The sequence below is a fragment of the Stegodyphus dumicola genome, chromosome 5 (genome assembly GCF_044657685.1).
Source record: "Stegodyphus dumicola isolate Sdum_Otavi_A_Nest chromosome 5, ASM4465768v1".
Classification (NCBI taxonomy): Eukaryota; Metazoa; Arthropoda; class Arachnida; order Araneae; family Eresidae; genus Stegodyphus; species Stegodyphus dumicola.
Genome location: NC_140772.1, coordinates 1,690,170 through 1,716,595, shown reverse-complemented (window position 1 = coordinate 1,716,595; position 26,426 = coordinate 1,690,170). Strand labels below are relative to the sequence as shown.

At 31.2% G+C, this 26,426-nt stretch overlaps 1 protein-coding gene and 1 long non-coding RNA gene across 2 annotated transcripts in view; one reads left to right on the top strand and one right to left on the bottom strand.

Moving 5' to 3' along the window:
• LOC146997009 (cullin-5-like) overlaps window positions 1-26,426 on the bottom strand; it is a 197,686-nt gene that overhangs the window by 71,050 nt on the left and 100,210 nt on the right. The window contains exon 2 of the mRNA XM_085816432.1: window positions 15,612-15,711. Coding sequence (XP_085672558.1) covers window positions 15,612-15,711 — 100 coding nt within the window. The remainder of the gene's footprint in view (window positions 1-15,611; window positions 15,712-26,426) is intronic.
• The window catches only part of LOC146997010 (uncharacterized), a 94,411-nt gene continuing 90,836 nt past the window's right edge, over window positions 22,852-26,426 (top strand). Inside the window, exon 1 of the long non-coding RNA XR_015041061.1 lies at window positions 22,852-23,170. This is a non-coding gene — a long non-coding RNA (uncharacterized LOC146997010). The remainder of the gene's footprint in view (window positions 23,171-26,426) is intronic.

Genomic DNA, 26,426 nt, shown 5'->3' with positions numbered 1-26,426 from the left:
CCTGCTGGTCTCAGCTTTATCTGCTAAAGCATCTACTTCTTCATTAATGTCTTTAATGTCCCTTTGAGGAAAGTTTTTCTTCTGCTTCATATAATCAATTTCTTCTTCAATAATATTTCTTTTCCTCTTTGAATTTTCAGATTTATTTAAAGATTTTTGTTCTTCTAAATACTGAACTTCTAAATAACGAACTCCACTTCTTGCAGAAGCTGCTGCTGATCTCATTTCTTTATTAATTTCGATATTAAGAACACCTCCAGAAAATTTTATGTAATCAAATACTGTGCGTTGAAAAATGTATGATGAGTCACTTAAATTTTCAATTTCAATTGCTTTATTTACAGAGAAGCCTCTTTCCACAGAGGCCTGTTCATGTGACAAGATAAGAATACTTGTCACAGTGAATACTTGAATAGTGAAAATATACATTTTTTACTATATATATATAATTTATTTCCTAAACAATATAGATTAATTGATTATATTATCTCCTAAGTTTAATTAAAGTAGAATTATTTTAAAAGAGTGAATCCATACTGGTAAGTTATATTCTGAAAGATGTATATATATATATATATATAAAGTCCGAGATCCGGACATCTAATATCTGGAATGATCTAAAATCTGGACCTCAAAGCCACCACCAACCAATTGCGCATTAGATTTTTTCCCTCATCATAAAAAAAATGCCAGAAATCCGATTCTTAATCTTAGTTTGGTGCTAAATAAAATATCTCATTATTGAAGAAATAATTATTTTAGCATAAATTTGTGTGATTAGTAACTTGACTCCATAGCTGCGTATCTGCTTGGCATAATCTCAAACCGAAACATTTGTTAATTTTACACCAACTAATATTTTATATCCTTGATGCCGAAATCGCGAATCATTATTTATTGTATTTTGCTTTCATTACCGCATGTTTATCAACGAATGACAACTTGAGTGATGAATCATGCAGCGATGCCAAATAACAGAGTATTATACGATTACAGATTTAAATTTAATGCGCTAAAATGTTGACAAGGGGAGATTTAGCAGAAATTTCTTTCCTTATGCTAAAAATAGATTTTGTTAATGATACTCATAGGACAAACGATTATATTTAGTGCTATTTGAATTAAGAATAACTGATTTGTTATTCACATAAAGCCAGAACCAGCTCCAGAGCTCGCATGGCCGCACCAGGCGGCAGAATTTAGCGAAGTTAAACAGAAGTTTTTCATTGCAATGACAATGCCCAATCATCAATCAATTAACGGAGGGCGGAATCTGTAGTATGGTTCTAAATCCAGAAAATACAGCTACCGATAGTGAAGAAAGTAACAGAGAGGTTACTGAACGAGAAAAAATTTTGATTGACAAGTTATTCGGAATTCTCGACACAGCAATTACAGGACTTGAACAATGGAACTTAATAACTGAACAAGAAATTATATGTCTATAGTATTAGTCTAAAGTATTAGCAGAGAAAACAAATCAAACAACTCACATTGAAAGAAATGTTTATTAAAGTAAACATATAAATATTAAGCTCTTTTCTTTGGTAAATTTTGATATCCTTTAAATCATAAATGCTTCATTATTTCATAAATCACGATTTCATATTTTCAATTTTATAATTTCTACGTGCCATCTTAGTAGATTTAAAATGATCTAATATCCGGAAAAATCTCAAATCTAGGATCGCCGAAGTCCCGACGAGTCCAGACCTCGGACTTTGTACACTGTATATATATATATATATATATATATATATATATATATATATATATATATATAATACGGAATGTATATTTTCAGTTAAACTTCTACCCAATAACTTTAGTAATTCATGAAAGTTAATTTTGCGTCTAGTTAATTCAGGAAAATTAGTTTCAATTAGTTGTTTTCAGCTTTAAAAATATTTAAAAAATTTTAATTAGTTATTTTCGACTAATAATTGTATCGCCATTAGCAAAAATTATGCATTACTATCAAAAACATAGGTTTAAACCAAATACTTAATTGTCTATTGAAGCTTCAAAACGTATTTCCGAACTTCACTTTTTCTCAGCTAGCGTTACCGATTTTCCCCTTGGCGACCTAAAATCGAAATGGAGCCAACAGATTTCCCGCGAAATCGATAACAGACCCTCTGCAGAAATAAACTCATAATCCCGATATCCCATACATATAGTATGTGCAAAAGAGAATAAACTCCGTAGAAGGTGATAAAAAATTAATTTATGGCTTAATTGAAACAAACACAGAAATTAAGCTAAGCAAAACCGTGTAAAAACAAATTGAAATGATAAAACGAAACTTAATTTTAATGTGAATTTTCAGTGCTGACTCTCCCATTCTAGAAATTTCAATTTGTTTCAGACAAAGACCACATTTAAGGATTGCCATCCATCAATATCCAGTCTTTGTAGTCAGCTTGATGAAGCCACAGTTTATTGAAAATGCACTTTCCAGGCATCTCGTTCCTATTGGCGTCGGAAGGGTTGTGGCCTTCCAGGTTGGAATTGCTCTAGTTTTGGCAAATATTTTCAGAATCTCCCCCCTCCCTTTTTTTTTCTCGAGCACCTTCATCATCACTTTCGCCTCTTAAAGAACTTCCAGCTTCACACTTTCGTCACAGTCTGCCTAAATTTATGGATAACACCTGTTTCGAAAGATTGCATGAATAGCCAATCAGACACCGATACTTTCGTTCGGGTAGCTAATTGTTTTTTTTAATCGTTTGCAATGCAAATCCGCCAACAGATTAGTTAAGAGCTGTGTAATTTTAATTCCATATTCATGAGAAATCGTAATTCACACTTAGAATGGCAATCATTAGAAATAATAAGAAATGTCAAATGAGCAAAATTAAGGATCGTTTATTCCTTTTGGCCAAAATTAAGGACTTTTAAGGACCGTACGAACCCTGTTCTTTAACAAAATACCAACCTGCTAAATATATGTATGCATTTATGTATCATTACAGTATGCGGTGGCATAAAATTTATACAAAATAATTAGGGAAAGACTTTTTGATCAACATCTACAAAAACATAAATATCTACACTAATGAGTACAAGCATACTTAGAGGTAACAAAAAGTGGAATACGCAATATTTTTCTTCCATTCTAAGATACCATTATTTTATCACACCTCTCTTTAACTTCAGTATCACTCTCTAGGGAGGAGGGGAAGATTTTTCATTTTAATAAAATAAAATAAATGAAATAACAAAATTCAAACACATCTAGCAAACATTTCTTTCTTAAATTATGTTTGATTTATTAATGACAATATATCTGTTTAAGATTAGGAAAAATCTATTACTCAAAGATGCTTTCCATTTTTAAAGACATCCATATGGGGGAAAAACATGCATCTTAAAATCAGAGAAATATGAAATTATGCCTAGCTTCTTTTCCCCAAGTACAAAATACTATCCCATGAGAACTTAAAAAGAACACAAGATTCTTTTGATCATTTCAACATGACATCATAAAGAATATCATCTCGGATGAATCACAGATAGATGTGTATTACACTCTAAGAGGAGAAAAAAAACTGAATATTCAGTTCTTTTCTTGGATTTGAAGCAAAACCTTTTGGCATATACAGTCAGCCTCTACTAATAAAAGAAATGATTAATTCTGCATGGTTAATAATTCATGGTAAATATGTAAATGACAAATGCAGTTCTGGTTCTTTTCAGCACTCAAATGCAGACAATTCCTCCTGCATTATTAAATGTGGTCAAAAGATTTATTAAGAAAGGTATATTATTCGCTGGATACTTTATTGCAATTACATTCCCCTTAATGCTAAGAATGTCCTTGAAAAGTATCACAATTTTTTATAAAGCATCAAAGCAATAGGTCTGAGTATTTAAAAAAAAATAACAACATTATATGTATATTAAATAAATGAATAAATATACAAAGCGAAAAACAGTTCAAGCCTAAATATAATTACATATATACATATATGTAAGAAAAATAATGAATATGTAAAAGATTAAATTATTTATGTTTTATTTATTTAAAGAAAAATAAATCCTGGTGCACCACAAAGTATTACACGAGACATGCAAATCGTAAGTAAAAAATGCAAAATTGTAAGTAATAACATCAGTTTTCAATAATACAATGAAATCATACACAAAGAGGAAAAAAAACACACAAAAAAAAGTAAATACAAAAGTATAAAAATGTATAAAGAAATCTTTTACAATGTTTAAAATAAAAGTCAACAAAATCGTTGAAAGCTCAGTAGGCCAAAAAGATTAAATTAGCAACGTAAATTTCCCTTCTCTATTCTAAAAATAGTAACCCCTCTCTGTACTGCGTCATTTCGAGACTATTCTATGCCATATGATTCTTACGTAATTATGATGATGTAAATGGAACTAAAACTCAGCCAGCCAATAATAATTTTACAGCAATATTGACTGTCCAATCAGAATGCTTTGAAAACCAAAACTAGCTCAGTTTGACTTAGATTTCATCCTGAACATTACGCACTTGCTTTCTATGCTTTGGCCTGGCCACACTGCAGTCTGTCTGCTTTTTCTTTCTTATTGCAAATTTATCTAAAATGTAAAATCTCTTGGAATAGGTACAATCAATGTGCCAACTTGATTTTCACCGCAACATGTTTGCTAAAATAAAAAATGAAGATTTAAACCTGCATTCGCCTCCAATTTCCTAGTCATTATGGATCAGCACTTCTACGCTATATTATGAGCACAAGGAAAAGCCGGAACACTGTCGAATTGTGCTTAGATCCATATTGAACAAGAATTTTGATTGCATAGTATCTAAAGAACTTGGCAGTCGTGGCAATTTTAATTCCATTTTCATTTGCAATTGATAATTTGTTGCCACAATCACTTGGCACTCTAGTCGTGCCTTTCCACAGAAGATTTACATTTTTGATATTGTTGAGATGGAAAGCAAGCCAGCGAAATTACATCTTAGCAGAGTAGAGAGCAAAGCTGAAGTGCATAGTTATGCAAGATGGAAGCACACGAAGAGAAAAGTTTTGGTTTGCAATTCGGTGATTGGCAAGAGGCATCTGCATTAAGGATTACGTAAGATCGCATGATTAATTTAAATGATGCAGTTTCGACTTAAGTGCTATTTTTAGGACAGATAGATGAAGTTTCCAAATGAAATAGAAAATAAAAGAGGTTATAGTGAATTAAATTTAGAAGTTTGCTTTCATATTTTTTTATCTTACATATATATATATTTATTATACCTTATATAGATATATATATGTAAGATATAATAAAATATGATGGCTACTACACTGAGAAATAATTGGCAGCCTCAGAATGACTATTCTAAATTTGGTGTTCATCCCCTAAGTTCATCTTTTCTCCCAAATTTGAGATCTCTCCAAGATCATATGACCGTTATATAAACGGCTTGCAAAGAGAACTAAAACCTAAAATTAACCAATTGTGCTTGGCTGTACATATATGTACCTGCCTAATATAAATGCTGCTTCGCGTGCAATTATGTCATTCATTTTCATAACTTCTCTTGCACTGCAAAACCTCTGTGCTGCTATGCATAATTGTCCTCCTTTGTTCCTGATCTAAGATGACATAGTATGGTGTCAACCTATGTACACTGCGCAAAAAAAAAAAAAAAAAAAAAAAAAAAAGGGGGGGGGGGACAGTTCTATATCTGCCTTTTCGGCTGAGCCGATTCACAAAATTCAAATTGTGTTCTTCATGTCTCAAAAGCGCGACTTAGGATATATATTACATTTATATATACAGTAGACTCCCGATTATTCGTAGGCGAATTATGCACAGAGCGGATTATCCGCGCATGACATAAAGTTTTTCCCCCCCCCCCAAGCGTAAAGCAAAGAAAATAAAAATGTTCACAAAACTGAGTGAAATGTTAAATTTACTAAACATCGTGCTTATTTATGGCAAAAATATCCCAGGCCTTCTCGGAACCTTACCCTCGGCCCCTATGATGAGTAAGTGATTACTCACCCTTGCAGTGCTCGCTTCACCACCCTTTCTCATCTTAATCTTACTGACACATCCACTTCCTTTCACTCGGCATTGTTAGTTTAAGCCTAATAGTGTTTGCGAACCAGTCCGAGTTAAATTTCTTTTGATGCGTCTTTTGGCTAGTTGACTCGTTCTAAGTAGCGACATGGAATTCGAGAAATTGAACTTCATTGGGAGAAACTTAGTGGTGAATAACAAGCAGCCGACGATTTCCACCATGAATTTGAAGAATTTGTTTTAAAAGAACAGCTATCTTTTGAACATATTTACAATGCCGACAAATCGGGACTTTTGTGGAAATATCTTCCCACTCACACTTTAGCATCTGAAAGTGAAAGTAAAGCAGCGGGTCATAAAAGCAGCAAGGAAAGGATCACTATCATGTCTTAATGTAATGCTACCGGTGAACATAAACTTAGACTTTTTGTCATTGGAAAGTAAAAAAAAAAAAAAAAAAAAAAAGAGAGATCTTTTAAAGCCACAAGGATAGAAAATTTGCCCATTGATTAATTTAACCCCCCCGATATAATGTAAACAGTTCCGGGTGGTGAGAACATCGATGCTGAAAACATTAACGAGTGGTTGGAGTGTGACGTCAACGAACCTGACTTCGAACACTTGATAGATGATGAAATTGTGAAGACGGATTACTGAGCTATTTGGAAGAACAAGACGACACAGAGTTGGCCAAGAAACTTATGCTACGAAAAATGCAATCTCAGATCAAGAGAAAATGCTTCCAACAAAGCACTTTTCTGTTTTCATTAACAAAATGCATTTTAGGTTAGTTTGGAGTGATATACTAAAATATTAAGCATTAGTTAAACATTTCCTGCTGTTTATTTTCCGTTTTATTGTACATAAAACAATTTTTCAAAGTTGGAATGACTGTTTTCTCTTTTGCTATACCCGGTTTTAGCTTTTTTCGGATTATGCGCGATTTTTGTTATCCGCGGCGGCCGCACCACCCTATTCTGCGGATAATCAGGAGTGAACTGTAGCTCTATTCTAACACAGTTATTTTGACACAAAATTGGACTTTTTCTGAAATAACATACCAATTTTTTTCCATATTTCGATTCTACGACTCAAATTATGCCTAAATATGAAATTTTGTTAAATTTGTTGGGAAATTTACAGAGAAATTCACAAATTTATGTTTGTGCTTTTCTTTTTTTTTTTCAGTTTGCAGGAAGAATAGTTTACTTGACGAACTTCTTAATATATGGTAACCTATTTTCCTTTCCCTTGAGCGGAAGAAAGTCACAATCGTTCCTTTTTTCAAATAATGTTCTTTATATTATATATTTAATTATAACTGTTATTACTTCAAGTAATTTTTTCTTTTCGAATTTCATTTTAATTGTTTAAGTTGCATGGTTTCTTTCGAATAACTGTTTTAAAAATTTCTATTTACCCATTCGATTTGGGTAGTTTCAATAAAAGGTGCATCATTTATTTTCTTCAGATAATTTTCTTTGTAATTTTTTTTTTTTTTTTTTTTTTTTCTTCTTTGCCATAGTTGTTGTTTTAGGTAATTTTTAAATTTTCAGACTTTTATTTTAATTGTTTGTGTTGCACTGTCTTTTCAGATAATTATTTTAAAATTTTCTATTTATTCATTCGAACTGAGCATTTTAAATATATTTATTAATATAAATTTTTCAGGATTTTATTTTATTTATTTAAATTGCATTTCTTTTGAAAGAATAGACTACGATGCATCTGAAAATTGAATATATTAAAAGAGAAAATACAGTAAAGCACAGTTAACACGCCTTTCAATGTTCCGTTTAGAAAAGATATATAAATGAGAAGGAAGTATAATCGAGATTTTAACTTAGGGTGACTTGCATATATTGCTTTAAATAGCTTTAACATTGTGCACATTGCTTTACACAATTTTATCATCCTAAATTTAGTTTCTTAAAATGTTATTCATACCTTAGTCAAATATTTTATTTTTGAAATTGCAAGAATCAAATATATCATACGATAAAAAAGTTTTAAATAAAAAAAAATACTAATTTAATTTTTTCCCCCTTAATGGCTTGCTTTTTTTCTTCAGGCATTCTGCAAGTATATACAAAACCGTCCAACTTTTCGAAACACCTTGGTATTTCTGACGCCAAATTCTCCTTCAAATTTTTGCTTATTTTATTTTCTTCTTTCCTTCTACATTTATTTTTAGTGCTCACACAAGAAAATTAAGATTTTTCAATTGTTACACTTCCATAAATTTTGCATTCTTGTCAAATTTTTTAAAATATCAATTACATCAATTGCGTTTCCAGCTGAAGACACTTTTTCATTTTCTAGACATTTTAACTATAAATAAAGTTTAAAGCAAAGTCCAAAGTATAAATATTTTAATTAAAAGATTTTTTGCTAAATGACAAAGAAATAAAATACTCGAGCAGTGTTTATTCTGCACCACCGAGAGACTGATTATTATATTGGCTGCAAACAAACTAAATCATATTAAAGATCATGTTTTTTATACAATTAGTAGAATTATTTACTTAAAATATTCTTTCTAAGAGAATTAATGTAAAAATTTATATATATATTAAACTGGGACATGACCCAAACTGTCAACGTCCTGTTGCTTAAAAACATTGTGAAAATAAACATTAAACGAACTTTTTCAGTTTTAGACAATTCAATTTAAATGCACTTAAAGTAAAGTAGCAGACAATAACATGGTAAAGGTAAAAATTTACTAAAAACACAAATATTTTTTAAAAAAGGAAGAAATTAAAAAGAAAGTTAAAATTTTGAATAATATCCATAATTTTAAGAAAGTAGCTTTTCATATACTATTAATAAATATTTATTACGAATCTTTGAGGGAAAAAATTTCATATAATTAGTTCTCCGTAAAACTTTATTTGAAATTTAAGGTTAAAAATAGCTGTGGCAATTCACTATAACAAAAAATCCATAAACCACATTTGGCGTTAGAAAATGTTGAATAAAAAAACTCTAATTTTTTGTAGATATGCTTAGCTTGGATAACTACACCTACTTTAAGATGGTGGTAAAATTTTATGGGTTATAATTCAAAATTTTTTTTCAAAAAATTTATAAAAATTATTTAAAAATACAAATTTTAAAAATAAATCATAAAAAATGGGTGAATTTTATTTGGAATGAACCTAAATTTCGAAACGAGAAAGGAAAAATCAAAAAAGTTTAATAAAAAAGAGATATTAATAAATATATATCAAATGTAATTAACGTTAAGGAGCTAAAATTTTGAGAGCTAATTTTTTTAAAAACTACTCATACGATTTTTACAAAATTTTGCAGACTGGCATAATTTGAGCTGTAGAATTGAAATACGGAAAAAAATTGGTATGTTATTTCAAAAAAGTGTGATTTTGTGTCAAAATACCTATGTTAGAATAGTGCCATATATAAATCTAATACATATCCTAAGTCACGCTTTCAAGACATGAAAAACACAATATGAATTTTGTCAATTGGCACAGTGGAACAAGAGTTATAGAACTGTCCCACCCTTTTTTTGTGCAGTGCACATAAAAATTACTGTTGCTAACTATGATATAGAACTATCTTGTGTACACAAAAAACAATTGGATGTGCATTATCATGGAATAAAATTATGGTTTTTAAGTGGCCACATCCGCATTCGAGCATCACCTTTTTAACTAGGCAGTTAAGCCTCTCCAATGCAAATCTGTTGCAACCTTTCTTTCTTCAAATCAAAATATCACATATATACATACAAAAAATAAGAATTTTACATTCAAACTCACATACAATTTATATTTTAGCCTTCCTCTCGAAAAACAAAAAGAAAAATGAACTACAGTCAAAAGTCGTTAATTCGGACACCCATAATCCGGAATGATCTATAATCCGGACCTCAAAGCTACAAACTTTCTGTGTCGCATTGACGCATGCGCGTAAGACCTTTACAGCTGCGAATATGCTTGTGCGCGTATGCAAAATATGTTTACGAGTGCGCGTTTAATGTACAATGGACAGTATAAGCTAAGCTAAAATTATCTATTTCAGTTAATGTTGCACATTGCGTTGTTCCTTAATCTTCAAATTGGATCCGGCTTATTATTTTTTGCAGACTATTAGAGCAATTTTATAAAAGTAAGCTTGAACTTTCGATTATGTGAAATAGAATTTCTAATATATATTTATTAATATGTAAAGGATCTACAAAGCGAAAGTATGTTTCGAAGTTCATTAAACAAAAAGTGGAATTGCTGCAAAAAATGGATAAAGGCATATCCTTTATTTATCTAAACTTTAACGTTTATTTATCTAAACTTTGTTTATCTTTAATGCCAGGGTGTGCAATGAATTGGAAGTTGATCTGTCAGCACTATCCTTATCTTCAGGGCAGATGTTTTTATTTTATTTGGCTTATAATTCCTTATTAAATGTAGTATTTCATCTCGATGTACTCCGTCTTTCATATGATTTAAATCAAATTCCTCGTTATTATAATTCGCTTCCGATAGCAAAGAAAGTGACAGAGGTTATTGAAAACGGAAAAATTTCGATTCATAAATTAGTCAGTAGACACAGCAATTACAGGACTTGAACAATGGAACTTTATAACTGAACAAGAAATTATGTCTGTTTATAGAATTAAAGAGAATGTATTATCACATAAAAAACGAAGCAACTTAAACAACTTACATTAAAAGAAATGTTTAATAAAGTAAACAAATAAATGTTAAGCTGCTTTTTTTTTTTTTTTTTATTTTGATACCCTTTAGATCATAATTGTTCTTTATTTCATAAATTACGGTTTCATATTTTTAATTTTATAATTTCTGCATGCCATCTTACCAGATTTAAACTGATGATCTATAATCCGGAAAAATCGATGATCCGGAATCGCCGAAGTCCCGACGAGTCCGGATTAACGACTTTTGAGTATTAATAACACATAACCATAGACAGCAGCTTGAAGAGAAATTAGTAAATGAGAAAAATTTCATAATTAAGATATTCATAAAATAAAGAATAAAGAATTCAAATACATTACGAATCAAGACTGGAAACAAAAGAGAATATTCAGTAATAAAGCGAATATTATCAAAAAGAATTTGCAGCTGTTAAGGCAATTTCAACATTATGAAGTGATTTTAAATCTTGAGATTATACAGTTTTTCAAAAACCTATAATTCCTACATATGTAACTAAAATACAAATAGTTCACTGCAGAGCTTGGTTTTGCAGCCATAAGCCAAACAGAAAGCAATTTTTGTATTCTTTAATGAACATAAAATAAACTAAAACAAAAAGAAAGGTTTCATTTTGATAATATAAAAATTCAAATTTTTTTTTTAGTTAATGCATTTTCAAAAAGATGAAAATTAAATTCAAAAATCAATATCGTTTATTTAATAGGGAAAAATTTACTCACAAAAATAATCAGATACTTTAAGTAATAGTAAAAAATTTACATTGTTTTTGCTTCTTAGCCTTTCATGAGATCACCTTTACACTTGATCACTTCATTTAATCTTTGGTCGCCCAAACGGTATAGTGGTTAGGGAAGCCCACTACGGTACCGAAGGGCCCGGGTTCTCCGGGAAGTCCAACCTCTCTTTGGAGTAGGCTCTCGAAAGCATTGTTCCATGTAATATGAATAAGACAACAACAACATTTAATCTTTGTGGCATTGATTTTACGAGTTTTCTGTTATTTTTTGGAGTATTTTTATGCCACTCCTCTTGGATTACTGCTATGAAAATATGCTCAATTTTCAATTTTTGTTTCTAGTTCCTTCCAAATATGTTCAATAGGATTCCATTCTGGCGATTGGAATACTGCCTTAATTACTTTTGGACACTTATATAACAGCCAGAGTCTAATTGTGCACAGTATGCTTTGGATCATTGCCCTGGTAGAATTTGAAACTATTTTGAACAGTAAGTTTTTGTGCTGACGATGCCAAATTTCACTTCAAGATGTCAAGGTACTTATACTGATCCATAATACCATCCATAAACTCTATACTACCAACACTGGAATGTGGCATAGATTCTCCATACCATAACTCATACTCCTTCATGTTTAATACTTGCTACTAAGTTTTGCTTTCGAAACTCTTCTTTGAGTTTCCTACACACCAGCACTTGTCCAACTGAGCAAAAAATGTTAATTTGCTTTCATCAGCAAACAACACTTTTTTCCAGCAGTCAGGTGTCTTTTGTTTCATCAATTTTGTGAAAGCGAGTTGAAATTTTCGATTTTTTCTTTAACCAATATAAAATTTTCTTCTTGCTACTCGCTTCTACCTACAACTACCATGATACTGCTCCAATACCAATACTCTACAATACCAATGCTCCAATAATACTATCCTACAAATTGCATTACTCTTCTTACAGTTTATGGATTTACACATATTCCATATAATTCAAGAAGTTCCGCAACAAGTTTAGGAGCACTCAGTCTTGATTCCTTTTAATATTCCTTAGAATAAAATGCTTCATTCTATAAGAATAAGATAACTTAAATGGTCGTCCAGGTTTATATATATATATATATATATATATATATATATAAGTAAATAGGCAATTTTTCTAATAAATTTCCCTTTCTTTTGATGGAAATCAATAACTAATCTGTGAGTTTCTAACAATGTTCCCTTTCATTGCAAGAATACATTAAAATAACCACTGCAAGAAAAACTAAAATAACAAACATTTTCTAAAAAGAAAATTTGAATTAAAATAGCAAATGATTTTTAGATTTTTGCCTAGTTTCTTTATTCTAATTCCATAAAATACTGTTTTTTATTTATTACAAACAATTTTAGTTAGAAATTATGAAAATGCCCGATTAATTTTGTGATATCTTTTTTCCCCATTTCAGCCTAAAATGCTATAAATCCTTTGAGAATATATAGTCAATAAAATGGAAAACACACAGAAGTTCTTGTCACTCAATAATACTCCCTAACTTTTGAAAATATCTGCACAACTCTTAAACATCCCAAACATAATTTCACAGATATAATTTCATTTGAAAATAAAATTTTACAGTTGTCTCTCAAACATAAGGACACTAAAATTAAATAAAATTTGATCAGGAAATTGCTAAAAACAAAATCTGCAGCTTGATGAAATATATGGCAGTAAAAATAGCAAAAGCAAAACATTTAATTTTTTTAATTTACTATTTAATTTTTTCAAATTAATTTAGTACAAAAACAGAGCTAAGAAAATATGAATTCAAAGGGAATATTTTTTAATATTTTATTTAAAAGCTTTTCTCCTATTACTTACAAAAATTTATAGTCACCGATAATTTTTGTGAGACACTGTATGAAAAAATTAACATGAAACACAGTTTAACAGTTTTAGTTTACTTCAGTTTTCTAAAACTGAATACATGAATACATCAAAACTGATAATATTGACATTCATAAATTAATGGGAAAGAAAAACATTATTTGATACATATACAGATAATCCTACTTTATATCACTTTTTTCACAAAAAAAGTCTTCCATACCACATTTTTCAATTTATGAAAGAAATCTAAAGAGATTTGGGGGTTTCATGAGAAAAAAGAAAAATGTAAAAATAACATTTGCTGCTTCTTTCAAAGCATCAGCTGGAGAAAAATATAGCTTCGACTGCAAAAAAATATGCAAGTATACAGAGTTTTGTCTACCATTTTGATGATCTATGATAGATTTAATCATTCTAATGCTGTCATACTTCCAAGTCTGTAATACGAGCTATCAAATACTGACTTTTAGCTTTGAGGCACATAGATAATTGAGCCACAGTCATGTTGACCTGGTGAATAAAAATGACAATTTTTTCTCTGTCCACCAATATTTCCTAATTATTACAACCTCTGCTATTTAAACTGTGCCTAAATTATTGCCAAACAAAGAGCAGCCCTAACCATTCTGAATTTTAGTCCACCTGCTATGAAAAGAGGTTTGAGTAGAACTGCTGCTTTGGCACAATCCATTAACTTGAGGGATAATAGATTTAAAGTTGTAAGTTTAAGCATTTATATGGAGAAATTCTTGGGATCAGTAAATGTTTTTGTGTCTACATTCAAAAGAATCATGGAAATATACTAGTTACAGACTGCATATGAGATGTAAATATGTTTGTTGCACACGTTCTTAATTTTTTCTTGATTAAGACTCATTGATAATTATCTGTGCACTGCTTAAATAAGGGGGATCAACAAGGAAGTACCCTTTTACCACAGTACCCTGTATTGCCTACCAGTTCCCCTTTTGACTAGTAATGAGTCGGTACTACCGAACCGGGTATTTTGTAACGGGTACTGAAAATCGGTACATCCAAGTACCTGTTACTTCAGTACCGAAATCGGTACTTTTCGGTATTCGTTACTTTTGTACCGAAACGGGTACTTTTTGGTATTCGTTACTTCTGTACCAAAACGGGTACTTTTCGGTATTCGTTACTTCTGTACCGAAACGGATACTTTTCGGTATTCGTTACTTCTGTACCGAAACGGGTGCTTTTCGGTATTCATTACTTCTGTACCGAAACGGGTGCTTTTCAGTATTCGTTACTTTGTAACGAAAATATGCATCTCTTCTCAGTATTTCGGTATTCGTTAATGGAGGATCAATGAGGGTTCAGCTCACTTCGGTTTTGGTACGAGGACAGTAGTATCTGGTTGTATTTGTGAAATGGTGATATGCGCTCCTCTTGTCCATGAATAGTCTGCTCCTCAGACACTTCCGTAGTTGATATGTTTTCTGATATTCAAAATCTTACTCCGTACAGATAAAATCAAACACGTGGTGACGTGGCAGAGTTCCTTCAGTGCACAAAATCGTTATCAGTACTCCAAATCGTTACTAGGGCACTTCGGTACTCCAAATCGTTACTAGGGTACTTTGGTACTCCAAATTGTTACTAGGGTACTCCAGTACAGCAAACCGTTACTAGGGTACTATGGTACAGCAAACCGTTACTCCGGTATTTCGTTACTTCGGTTCTCCAAATCGTTACTTGGGTATTCGGTACTTGAAATCGGTTTTCGGTACTTTTCAAAGTAATGGTTACTTGAGTAACGGGTACTTGTCTGTACCCGTTACTCTCGTACCGGGTACAAGAATGTACCGAAGTTGCCCATCACTACTTTTGACACAGCTTAATTCAAGGTTGTCATTGCTATTATCTCTAAACTCCTATATTTTTAGCTACCGTCCCAGTTCAGTTTACATGTTATTTCTGTTTATTTTGACTCTGCATACTATTCTTATTTTTAGCACTAATTTAAATTAACTTAGTTGATATTACTTAACAGTTCTTTTAAGGCCTCAAAAGTATACAAAATTTGGTCATACAATGATTAATAATTACCTTTACACTATACGCCTTTTTACATCAAGTATGATTGAACAAAATTGCTCTATTTTCATAAAACAGATAAAGGCTGTATATAATCCTTACCATATTAACTTTGCTTAATAGTTTTCTCAAAAAGCTAATTACAGATACCTTTATGCAATAAAAAAACTATACAAAATATTAAACATTAGTCAAAATTTTATACCAGAAAAAAAATATGAAGCTATTACTTACAGATTGAGCTTGTGGAGTAAAATCTAGGATATGCTCCTGCAAACTCTGATACAATTTTAATGCACTGTTATCTTTACCAAGGCAAACATTATGTACCAACCTATAGAATAAAAAATTTTTTAAAAATTAAAAAATTTTAAAAAATCTACCTCAGTAATTATTATTTTAGCTCAAACCAATACAGTTTAATATTTCCAATCTGTACATCATTCCATTAAGTACACCTAAACATGCAAAATTCAAGTCATTTACTTTAATGTGTATTATATATAGATGATGCTTGTTATGACAACTATAAGTAGTATTTTATAAACTGGTGTAAAACATCCTTACCTGATGAAAATATAATCAATTCCTTTCATTACATCATAGCTGGTAATTTCAAAATATGAAAAAGCGGAGAATCTTGCAGAAAACCAGGAGTTGCCAAGAAGTGGTGTTCTTTTTTTTTTTTTTTTCTGGGCAGCAATGTCATTTCAAAATAACTCCATATTAATTCAAAATTTTTTTGTAATATACTATTGTGATTGACTATTGAGCTATTTATAATGTGTTTCTGGTGTAAAATATATTAATATTTAATTAGATATTCTACATTTTATATTCTTTGGCTACTTCAGTTTTATATTTTTGTAATGTGAGAAGATCCTGAGCAAGGCAGAATTTTATTTAATGACGTACTTTTTCAGTAGGATGAAAATAAAATGAATAATTAATGTTCATACTACAGTCAAAAGTCGTTAATCCGGACTCGTCGGGACTTCGGCGATTCCGGATTATCGATTTTTCCGGATCATAGATCATCAGTTTAAATCTGGTAAGATGGCATGCAGAAATTACAAAATTAAAAATATGAAACCATAATTTATGAAATAAAGAACAATTATGATCTAAAGGGTATCAAAATTTACAAAAAGAAAAAGCTTAATATTTATTTGTTTACTTTATTAAACATTTCCTTCAATGTAAGTTGCTTCGTTTCATGTGATAATACTTTCTCTTTAATTCTATTAAACAGACATAATTTCTTGTTTAGTTACAAAGTTCCGCTGTTCAAGTCCTATAATTGCTGTGTTGAGAATACCGACTAATTTGTCAATCGAAATGTTTTCGTTTTCAATAACCTCTGGGTCACTTTCTTCACTATCGGAAGCGAATTATAATGACGCGAATTATAATGACGAGGAACTTGATTTAAATCATATCAAAGACCGAGATGAAATACTACACTTAGTACGGAATTATAAACCAAATAAAATAAAAACATCTGCTCTGAAGATAAGGATAGTGCTGACAGATCAACTTCCAATCCCCAGCGTGAAATTGATAAACAGATTTCGGATTTCAAAACATACTTTCGCTTTGTAGATACAAATTACATATTAGTAAATATATATCGGAAATTCTATTTGACATAATCTTTCTAATCTATCATAATCTAATAATGACGTTTCTGCCCCCCCCTCTGCCGCAGAGCAGTGTGAAATTGATAAACAGATTTCGGATTTCAAAACATACTTTCGCTTTGTAGTAAATATATATCGGAAATTCTATTTGACATAATCGAAAGTTCAAGCTTACTTTTATAAAATTGCTCTAACAGTCTGCAAAAAATAATAAGCCAGATACGATTCGAAGATTAAGGAACAACACAATCTGCAACATTAACTGAATTAGATAACTTTAGCTTAGCGTATAACTCCGTTACACATTAAACGCGCATGCGCACAAACATATTCGCAGTGCAAGGGTCTTATGCGCTCCCGTAAACGCCTGTGCGCATGCGTGAACGCGACGCATGCGCAGAAAGTTTGTAGCTTTGAGGTCCGGATTATGGGTGTCCGAATTAACGACTTTTGACTGTATTATGTAAACAAACTTACTATATGTGAATAAATTAAAATATCATTTTTTCATGTAAAATAAATTAAACATAAATATTAACTGATTAAATGTTGCTCGAATCACGATGAAAAGTTCTGTAAATACCTACAGCAAATTAAGACAAATCAAATAAAATTTAATAGGAAAAGTTATGCTGAAAATCATTAGAAGTGAAAGAATGGAATTAGCCCAATTTCAGTTTCCTTTACCTAATAAACTGCATTTATTGGCAGGAAATGTTTTACTTTGTAAAAGATAAAAATTTGAAATCAGGAGATATAATGAAAAATTAGGAATTTCCTTCTAAAATTGGAAGTTGGTAATTATGTAATACAGGGTATCCAGGAATTCTTTCCCTGCTTATAAATATTCATAACACATAAAATATGACATAAAGACACATACTTTTTTACCTTGAATTGCATGTAACATATTCAAGTTTTTGTGTACTTTTGTGTGTGTAGTAAGTTTTGTGTAAATTTATACATGTGATTCTTTCATTGCCCAAAGGATATCCAGGTGATATTTCAATTCCATCCTTGTGTTGGTCAACATTACATGAGAGATGGATGTTATGACTTCAGTAATTCTGCATTGTAATACTACAATACAGGCATGAAAGCGCATGTTGGCAAAAAAAGCTGAATAACGCGCGGACACAAAATTACACAAAAACTAATTGCGCACGCGCGACCTCAAAAAAAAAAACACATTTTAATATAAAAAGTATTAAACATATACATATAATTAAACTAAAATAATACTTGTACTTACTATTTTGCTATTAATTTTATCTTGTAAAAAAAAATTAATAAATCACCAAGAGATTGTAATGAATTAACCTTCTTTAAGATGCTATTTATGTAACTTAATTTAACAGTTGATACATGAATACTGTACACAGCATTACAACACACTAATATACATATTTATGTTATATATTACTGCCCATTTTCAGGCAATAACAAGTTTTAGAGATAATATATAACTGTTACTATAGCTCTCAATTATCTTCAATAAACAGTACTTTGTATAACACCAGAAAAAGTAGTCATATGAGATAATATAGTTACAAAATAACATATAGTTAAAGGAGGAATACAAAAAATAGCTATTTTGTCTCAGTCTCACTCGATCCTGATTAAAAATTTTTAGGGAAAAAGCTTTTTCTTTTTTGCTACTTTTGCAGCCAACTTTTTTAATTTCCGTTTGCGAGTTTGTCTCGATTTCTTTTCAGCAGCTTTCATACAATCCATTGATACTTTTTTATTTTCTTCTTTATTTTCTGCAATGTTTAATTGCTTTTTTTTTTTTTTTTTAGATTCTCGCTCCTCCTTTTTAATCTCTAGCTCTTCTTTGTACAGTTTATGAGCATTCCTTAAATTTTTACATGGAGTTTTGTGTACTGGAGAATGCATGTGGTTATCCTTATGTCCGACAGATGGCACCAGCACTGATGGCTCAAATTATTGAAGTCAGCTCTTGTTTTACGGTTGGTTGCTCTTCTTTGATTCGATATCCTGCGTATCTAGTTCCGCCTTTCCACATAAGCCCCACCTACTTCGTCTTGATGTGAAACAACGTATTTCGTGATCTCAGCTCAGGCAAACTCGAAAAGTTCGCAACAAGGAGTGCCCACGTTTGATCGCTAACCCAGCGTAATATTATACGATGGCATGACGTAAAGTTTTTTTACAAAGAAAAGAGGAAGAAAGAGAGCATGTCCTGTATTTACCTCCCCACACAACACCACGCCGGTCGCGATTTTTCAACGGTTCTGCATCGATCTCAGAAACAGCCTGGGTGATGTTCAAAAAAGCGGAATTACGCGAAAACACAGAAAACTTTGATACCTGTACAATATCATTCACTGGTGTCTAGTAAACCTGGTCCTTGACATAACCGCAAAGGAAGAAATTCAGTGGTGTTGTCTGGTGATCGTGAAGGCCAGTTTATGGAACTATCCTAATAGGCATGGATATCTAACCACCACTAAATTAACGCACTATCTTGTGGAAAATTAAGTCCAGAATATCCCAAATCTGTGGCACAATAAGTAATTGCAATATATTGCGATAGGTATTGACTGTGATCATCTTTTGACTGAAGACACAGGTTCCATGATTTAATTGTGCATAAAATCGCACCACACATTCAGCTTGTGGCTGTTTCTGATGGTCTCCAACATAGTGTGAAGAATCTCGCATCCCCAGATTCTAGCATTGTGTCACTTGACACCACCATTCAAATGAAATGTGGCCTCATCTGAGAAAAGGACACATTTCAGATAGTCAATATTTTTTTCAATCTCACACAGCTTGGCAACAGCAAAGTCATAATGAGCAAGGCAATCAATCCAACAAACAAAGTAACAGTAAGCATGTACACCAAAACTTGAATATGTTACATGCAATTCAATATAAAAAATATTTGTCAATGTGTTACATTTTGTGCTTTATGAATATTTGTAATCAGAAAAAGAATTTTGGGACATATTGTATAGTGATCACTCGGTACAGTTCAAAAGCATGACAATGTAATAATAATAAATTAAATAAATAATAAATGAATAATTTATGCTAACATAACTTATTAACACAAATTTTGTAAAGTTTGAAGGCAACCCACATAGGTTCCTATTTTTGAAGTAACAAATTCTTCAGAATTTTTCTGCGCCTTCAAGAAGATGAAACAATGTCATCTTTCTTGAAATTTATAGTTTAATATAAAATTTAAGCAAATTGAGATATCTTTACCAAGTTTTTATTTTTAATTCCAGTAAAATTTTATTTTTAATTTAACCACTTAATTCTTTAACTAATTATAAAGCATACAAAATCTGTAAGTAAAGCAATACGAGTATGTTTAAAACAGAATTCTAGATCTTGAAGAAGAATTAAATTTTGATTAATCTTTAGTTGTATCACACTGCTGATAATGGTTAAAAATATATAACATGTCATAGCTTTCAACCCTGAACATGAAAATTCAGGAGGTTTTTCAGACCCGAAATTGGGTGTTTCTGGAAGTTTTCCGCATTGTATGGTAGCACCTTTTCAAACGAACTTCAAACTGGCCTTGAAGACCCTTTATAATGGTTATTCAACTATTTATAATGATTCTGATGTAAAACATATTAATATTAGTTGGTAAGTTAAATTAAAATTTACTTTTTACTTGCCTTTTTAGTATTATTTATGTATTTTTTTATAAATAGCATCTAGTTTCTTTTTGATTTATTTGCATAATTTGTGCCAGGGAAGTTTTTTTTACGCAAGAGTTTCTAAATTACTTTGGTTTTCTACTCTTAATTGACTTTAGTTATCCTAGTCTTTACTTGCTAATTTCTCTAAATTCCACTTGTTTAAATTTCTTTTTAGTAATTCACAATTTTTGGTTTTGAATTTTTCTTTTACCCTTGCCTACATGAATGACGAAACATGAATTGAATAACTGAAGAGTTAGGTTTGGAGGCAACTTCGCCTTGATAAGTCTGTCTCCTGCCTGCTCAACAATTATTCACTTATGCATTTTTATAAATTTTTAGGATTAAAAAAAAATTATTGGAATTATATATTATACATTTATTATATATTCATAGATTTTGATACTTGCACTTGATTTACATATGCTCTCAGAATTTAATGATATTGTAGATTATTATAACATAGCAATAATTAATCATTTATTTGTAATTCAAGTTCATTTAAAATTTAATCAACTTTAAATTTGCTTTTTACGAATAGAGAATGTTTTTTAAAATTTAATATTTAATTAGATCTTCTAAACTTTAAATTAGATATTCTAAATTTTATGTCCTTTGGCTCTAATTTAATTTTGTAATTTTCTTACACTTTTATACTAAAAAAAATCTTGAGTAGAGAAGGAAGAGTTTAATTTAGTGCAGTACTTTCAAATGTGACAAATATTATATTAAATAATATACATACAGTTGTGTAGATAAACACAGTACTGTACTATTCACTGAAGTAAAACAAAATGAAATATAAATACTACCTAATTAAACATAGGCTGAATTTTCATAAAAGGTTCGATACTTACACTTACCTGGTGCAATTTAATGATTTTTTTTGTAAGTAAAAAGATAAGTTACTTGATGAGTGCAAGATTGTAGTTTTTGCACCTGTTTTTAAAAAGATTTCCAAACTATCAATATTTATTTTAAGTTGGCAAGCATTATCAACAAATGAGCATGTAAGCCTATTTTAGCAATTTAAAATGCAAATTTTAATTATTAAATGAGGATTATGTGATGCATTAAAAAACACATTACATTCATCTCCAGATCTTTCCGTAATTTTTTAGCATTCTTCTTCCAAGTACACAGTGCTCTGCTTTCACTTTAAAAAAATCAGAGAATTCCAGAGGCTCGGCATTGCGCAAACCTCAGCAATACTGGCTACCTACCAAAATGTGTCTCCTCACTGTTCCCTTTAGAGGTTTTGTATCAAAATTCTGTATTTCTGCAGAAATTTTACTGCAGTTTCTTCCACTGCTGACAAATCCCACAAAAGCTATTGGATTTTGAAATACATTAAGAATACATACAAAAATGGAGACATTTCTTGACTGAAAGATTGTTATGAGCAGGGTTGCCAGAACTGTTATAAACAGGGTTGCCTGAAGAATAGCTATGCACATGATTCCTAGAGTTTGCAACATTCGGAAAATTTGGTGACTTCTAAGAAGACAGTTGCAATAACACATACATACCAAAAGTTTTATACATACCATGTCTACAGTGATAAATCAGATAAAAAAAAATTATTATGAAAAAGCATGCTGAAATTCACTACAGGTGGCAGAATCAAATTTTCACACTTTTAAGTTTCATTAATTCAATGAAGTTCATTTACTCATGGGGGGAAAAACTTTTCTTAATAAAAGTTTAAAATTGGGAGATTTTGTGGTCTAGCAGGAGGCTTGGAGATGCAACAAAAAAAGTCTCCCGATAAAACTTAAAGAGTTGGCATATCTTACATGTATATATAGAAAGAAAGAATAGCATTAATAAAATACCCACAAAATGTTTAAATATAGTACAGCTGAAAAATGTGTCCAAAAATGGAAACATTAGCTAAAATGTACTGAGGTATTATATAATCATTAACTTTCCAAGTGAGTGAACCATACATATAAGTTCACAAATAGTAGTTACAAAAATTGGACAAGCCAATTTCAAACCCAAAATCAAATTATGTGTTGGAAGCTGCAATAATTCAGTGGCAATATTTATTAAATACAAAATATACACAAAGTAAAAGAAAATCATATTCCCACTCAAATAAGGAATTGGTAAAAAATTGATTTTTTTTTTTTTTTTTTTTTTTTTTTCCTTTTGCAACGGCAAACTACTGCTATAAAAATAGCTTGTTGAAACTCTCACCGACAACCACGTGATTTGCGCATGCGCGCAGCAAAACCTAAAACAGAACTTTTTTTAACTGAACTTTGAAAACTCGTGATGGACGTTTGAGTGAAACATGTAATCCTACTCTTCTGCGTTATATATATATTTTAGTTTAGTGATGTGATTGTAAATCAAATATCTTATTATTATCTTAGAAGCCTCTCTCTTTCTGTGAGTAGTGCATCGATGAATGAAATAAACACTCCCGATACGCCTTTGGATTAGAAAGAAGATCGACTAAAAGGTAAGCCTTTTTACCTTTTATTTTCTAAGAAATTATTATGATTACACATTTTTTGGCATCCCGTACCGCGAATGAAAGCAAATTGTTGATACTTGTTGAATTATTGAATACTAAACAATGACAGAATTCATCGATACATTGAAAAGGAAACGCGGCCACATAAGGGCTGCCGTTACAAAATTAATTGGCTGAATCGAAACTGAATTATCAAAAACAGAAGTGAATGCAGAGGAACTAGAAATTTCCTTAGAACTCTTAAATGAAAAATCGATCGAGTTAAAGCAAATAGATGCCGATATAGAAAAATTAATAGACATAAAGGATCTAGACCAGGAATTAAACGGTGTTGACGAATATCGTGAAAGAATAACTACATTTAAATACAAAGCTAACAAAAAATTGAAAGAAATTAATATAGAACAACAAAAATTTAGTGTGTTAAGAAGCACTGAACAGTTAAGTATTATAGAAAACATTAAAAGCGAAAATCATAATGTGAAGCTTCCTAAACTTACGATTCCGAAGTTTTATGGCGAGAGCTGCGAATGGCTGACATTTTGGAACATTTTTTCATTAGCCATACACCAAAATAAAACGCTTGACGCTATAAGCAAATTTAATTATTTGAAATCCCTTTTGGGAGGTAATGTTTATAACACCATTGACGGTTTCGATTTAACCGAAGAAAATTACGAAACTTCAGTTAAACTCCTCACAGAAAGATTTGGAAATAAAGATGTACTACTAAACGCCCATATAGACAAATTACTGAAAATAAGACCTCTAAAGGATTCTAATGACATTCAAAATTTCCAATTACATACAAAAACAGAATTAAAAGTTATTCAATTACATACAAAAACATATTCGATGTCTTGAATCATTAAATATGACCTCAGAAACATATGGAGCACCTATTTTGCTTAAAACATTGCCTGCAGATTTGGTTTTGGAATATAATAAAACACTTCGAAAATAAAATTACGATTTGAATCACCTAGTGGAATTTCTTTCTCAGCAATTAATTGCAAGGGAAAAGCTTTGCAATCGAAAGAAGCACCGTCAATTTCTCCTCATACAACCCCCTCCCCCGACAAACAAAACGCGAAAGCAAGCTGTCAACTTGGCATGATAAACGGGTACCAGATGTATCGTCTGCCTCGCAGTTGCTGTCTACAAATGAGAATCAAAATTATAAACATTCAAACTGCATATTTTGCGATTCAGATCATGAAAGTTATGAATGTCGGAATGCGAGTCGTTTAACCTTAGATGAAAAAAAGCAAAAATTGCTGAATCACGGATTCTGTTTTAAATGTTTGAAACGGAACCATATTTCCCGCTTATGCAAAACCAAAGTTAAATGTTCCATATGCGGTAAAGCTCATTTGTCAATAATGTGCAACTCTCACGGAAATAATTCTACAGACATTATTGGGGATGAAAATAATAAAAAAGACTGTGTTCTGACAAATAAATCTTGCATGCAGTTAGTAAATTTGCAAACTTTAATATTAAAACTTCGTGGGGATGGGATCGAAAAATATGTGAGAATTTTAATAGATAGTGGTTCCCAGCGATCCTACATTTCGAAGTATGCAGTTAGTATAATGAATTATAAAACAAGTGGTAAAGAAGAATTAATCCATGGTTTGTTCGGAGGAATTGAAAAGAAAGAAACTCATAGTAAATATTTAATTAGATTGAGTAGTCTTAAAGGTGATTATCACTGTAATTTTCAGGTTTTGGATCAGGATAAAATATGTACTGACATTCCTCAAATTCGTAGAGATACATATCTTATTGAACTGCGAAAACATGGAATTTAACTGACATGCAGAATAAATCTTTGATTTGATGTATGAAAAATCACCTTTAAAAATTCATGTTCTTTTAGGTGCAGATGTGGCAGGAAAGCTTCTAACAGGGAAAGTTAGACAACTAAAATGTGGGTTATCATGCGTACACACTAGATTAGGATGGACAATGATGGGGAAAAATGAAAAGCGTGAGTTCTCTGACAGTACGAAAACTGTATTGTCACTTCATGTTAATGATGCTAAAATTTCGGATTTACGGTGTCTTGACTCGTAATGATGCTAATGATGCTAAAATGATGCTAAAACTCGTTAATGATGCTAAAATTTCGGATTTACGGTGACTTGACTCTGCTACAACCCACACAAGAAAGGAAATTAATGAAATCGCTAAAACATAATTTTGTCAGTCATTAAAGAGAGATAGTGAGGGTAGATATCAGGTCTCTCTTCCTTGGTTAGAAGGGCATGAGGTTTTACCTGACAACAGATTATTAGCAGAGAAAAGGTTAAAATCCTGCATCAAAAATCTTCAGTCAAAAAACTGTCTGAAAGAGTATGAAAATATTTTTAGCAAATGGGCTGAAAAAGGTATTATAGAATCTGTTGAAGATAAGAAAACCAAAAATTGTCATTAACTACCACATAGGGCTGTAATTAAGCAAAGTTCAACCACAAAGATTAGACCTGTGTTCGATGCCTCAGCGAAGGAAAGGAATGGTGTGTCCTTAAATGACTGTTTAGAAAAGGGCCCAAATTATTTGGAATTAATACCGAGTATTTTAAACAGATTTCGCCTAGGTAAATACGGGGTTATCTCAGATATATGTAAGGCCTTTTTGCAAATAGGTGTCTGTCTTCGAGATAGAGACTTTCTTAGATTTCTCTGGTGGGAAGAAGGAGATTCCGAAAAATTTAAAATATATCGACATAAGCGCGTTGTGTTTGGCGTTAATGGCAGTCCTTTTTTTCTCGCCGCCACACTGAATTATCATCTCGAGAATGTTCCTGAACATCAACAAGAGGTAGCTAAGAAATTAAGTGAATCAATGTACGTCGACAATTGTGTGGCCAGCATTGATACTATTGAAGGACTAAACACTTTCATTAATGTGTCGAAGGAAATTATGTCGACTGCTAAATTTGATTTAAGGGGATGGTGTTACAATGAACCTAGCAATGAAACTTTAAAAGGAAATCCTTGCAATAAAGACTCCGATAAAACCGTATCAGTTCTGGGGTTGAAATGGAATTTATCAAATGACACTTTGTCCTGTGACTTTAAAGATAGTTCTGTGAAACAGCCTGTCAACAAAAGGAATATATTGTCAATAGTACACAGGATTTTTGATTCGATTGGTTTTACAGCTCCTGCTACTCTGATTCCTAAGCTAATGCTTCAAGAATGCTGGAAACAGTAGATTTCATGGGATAACAAT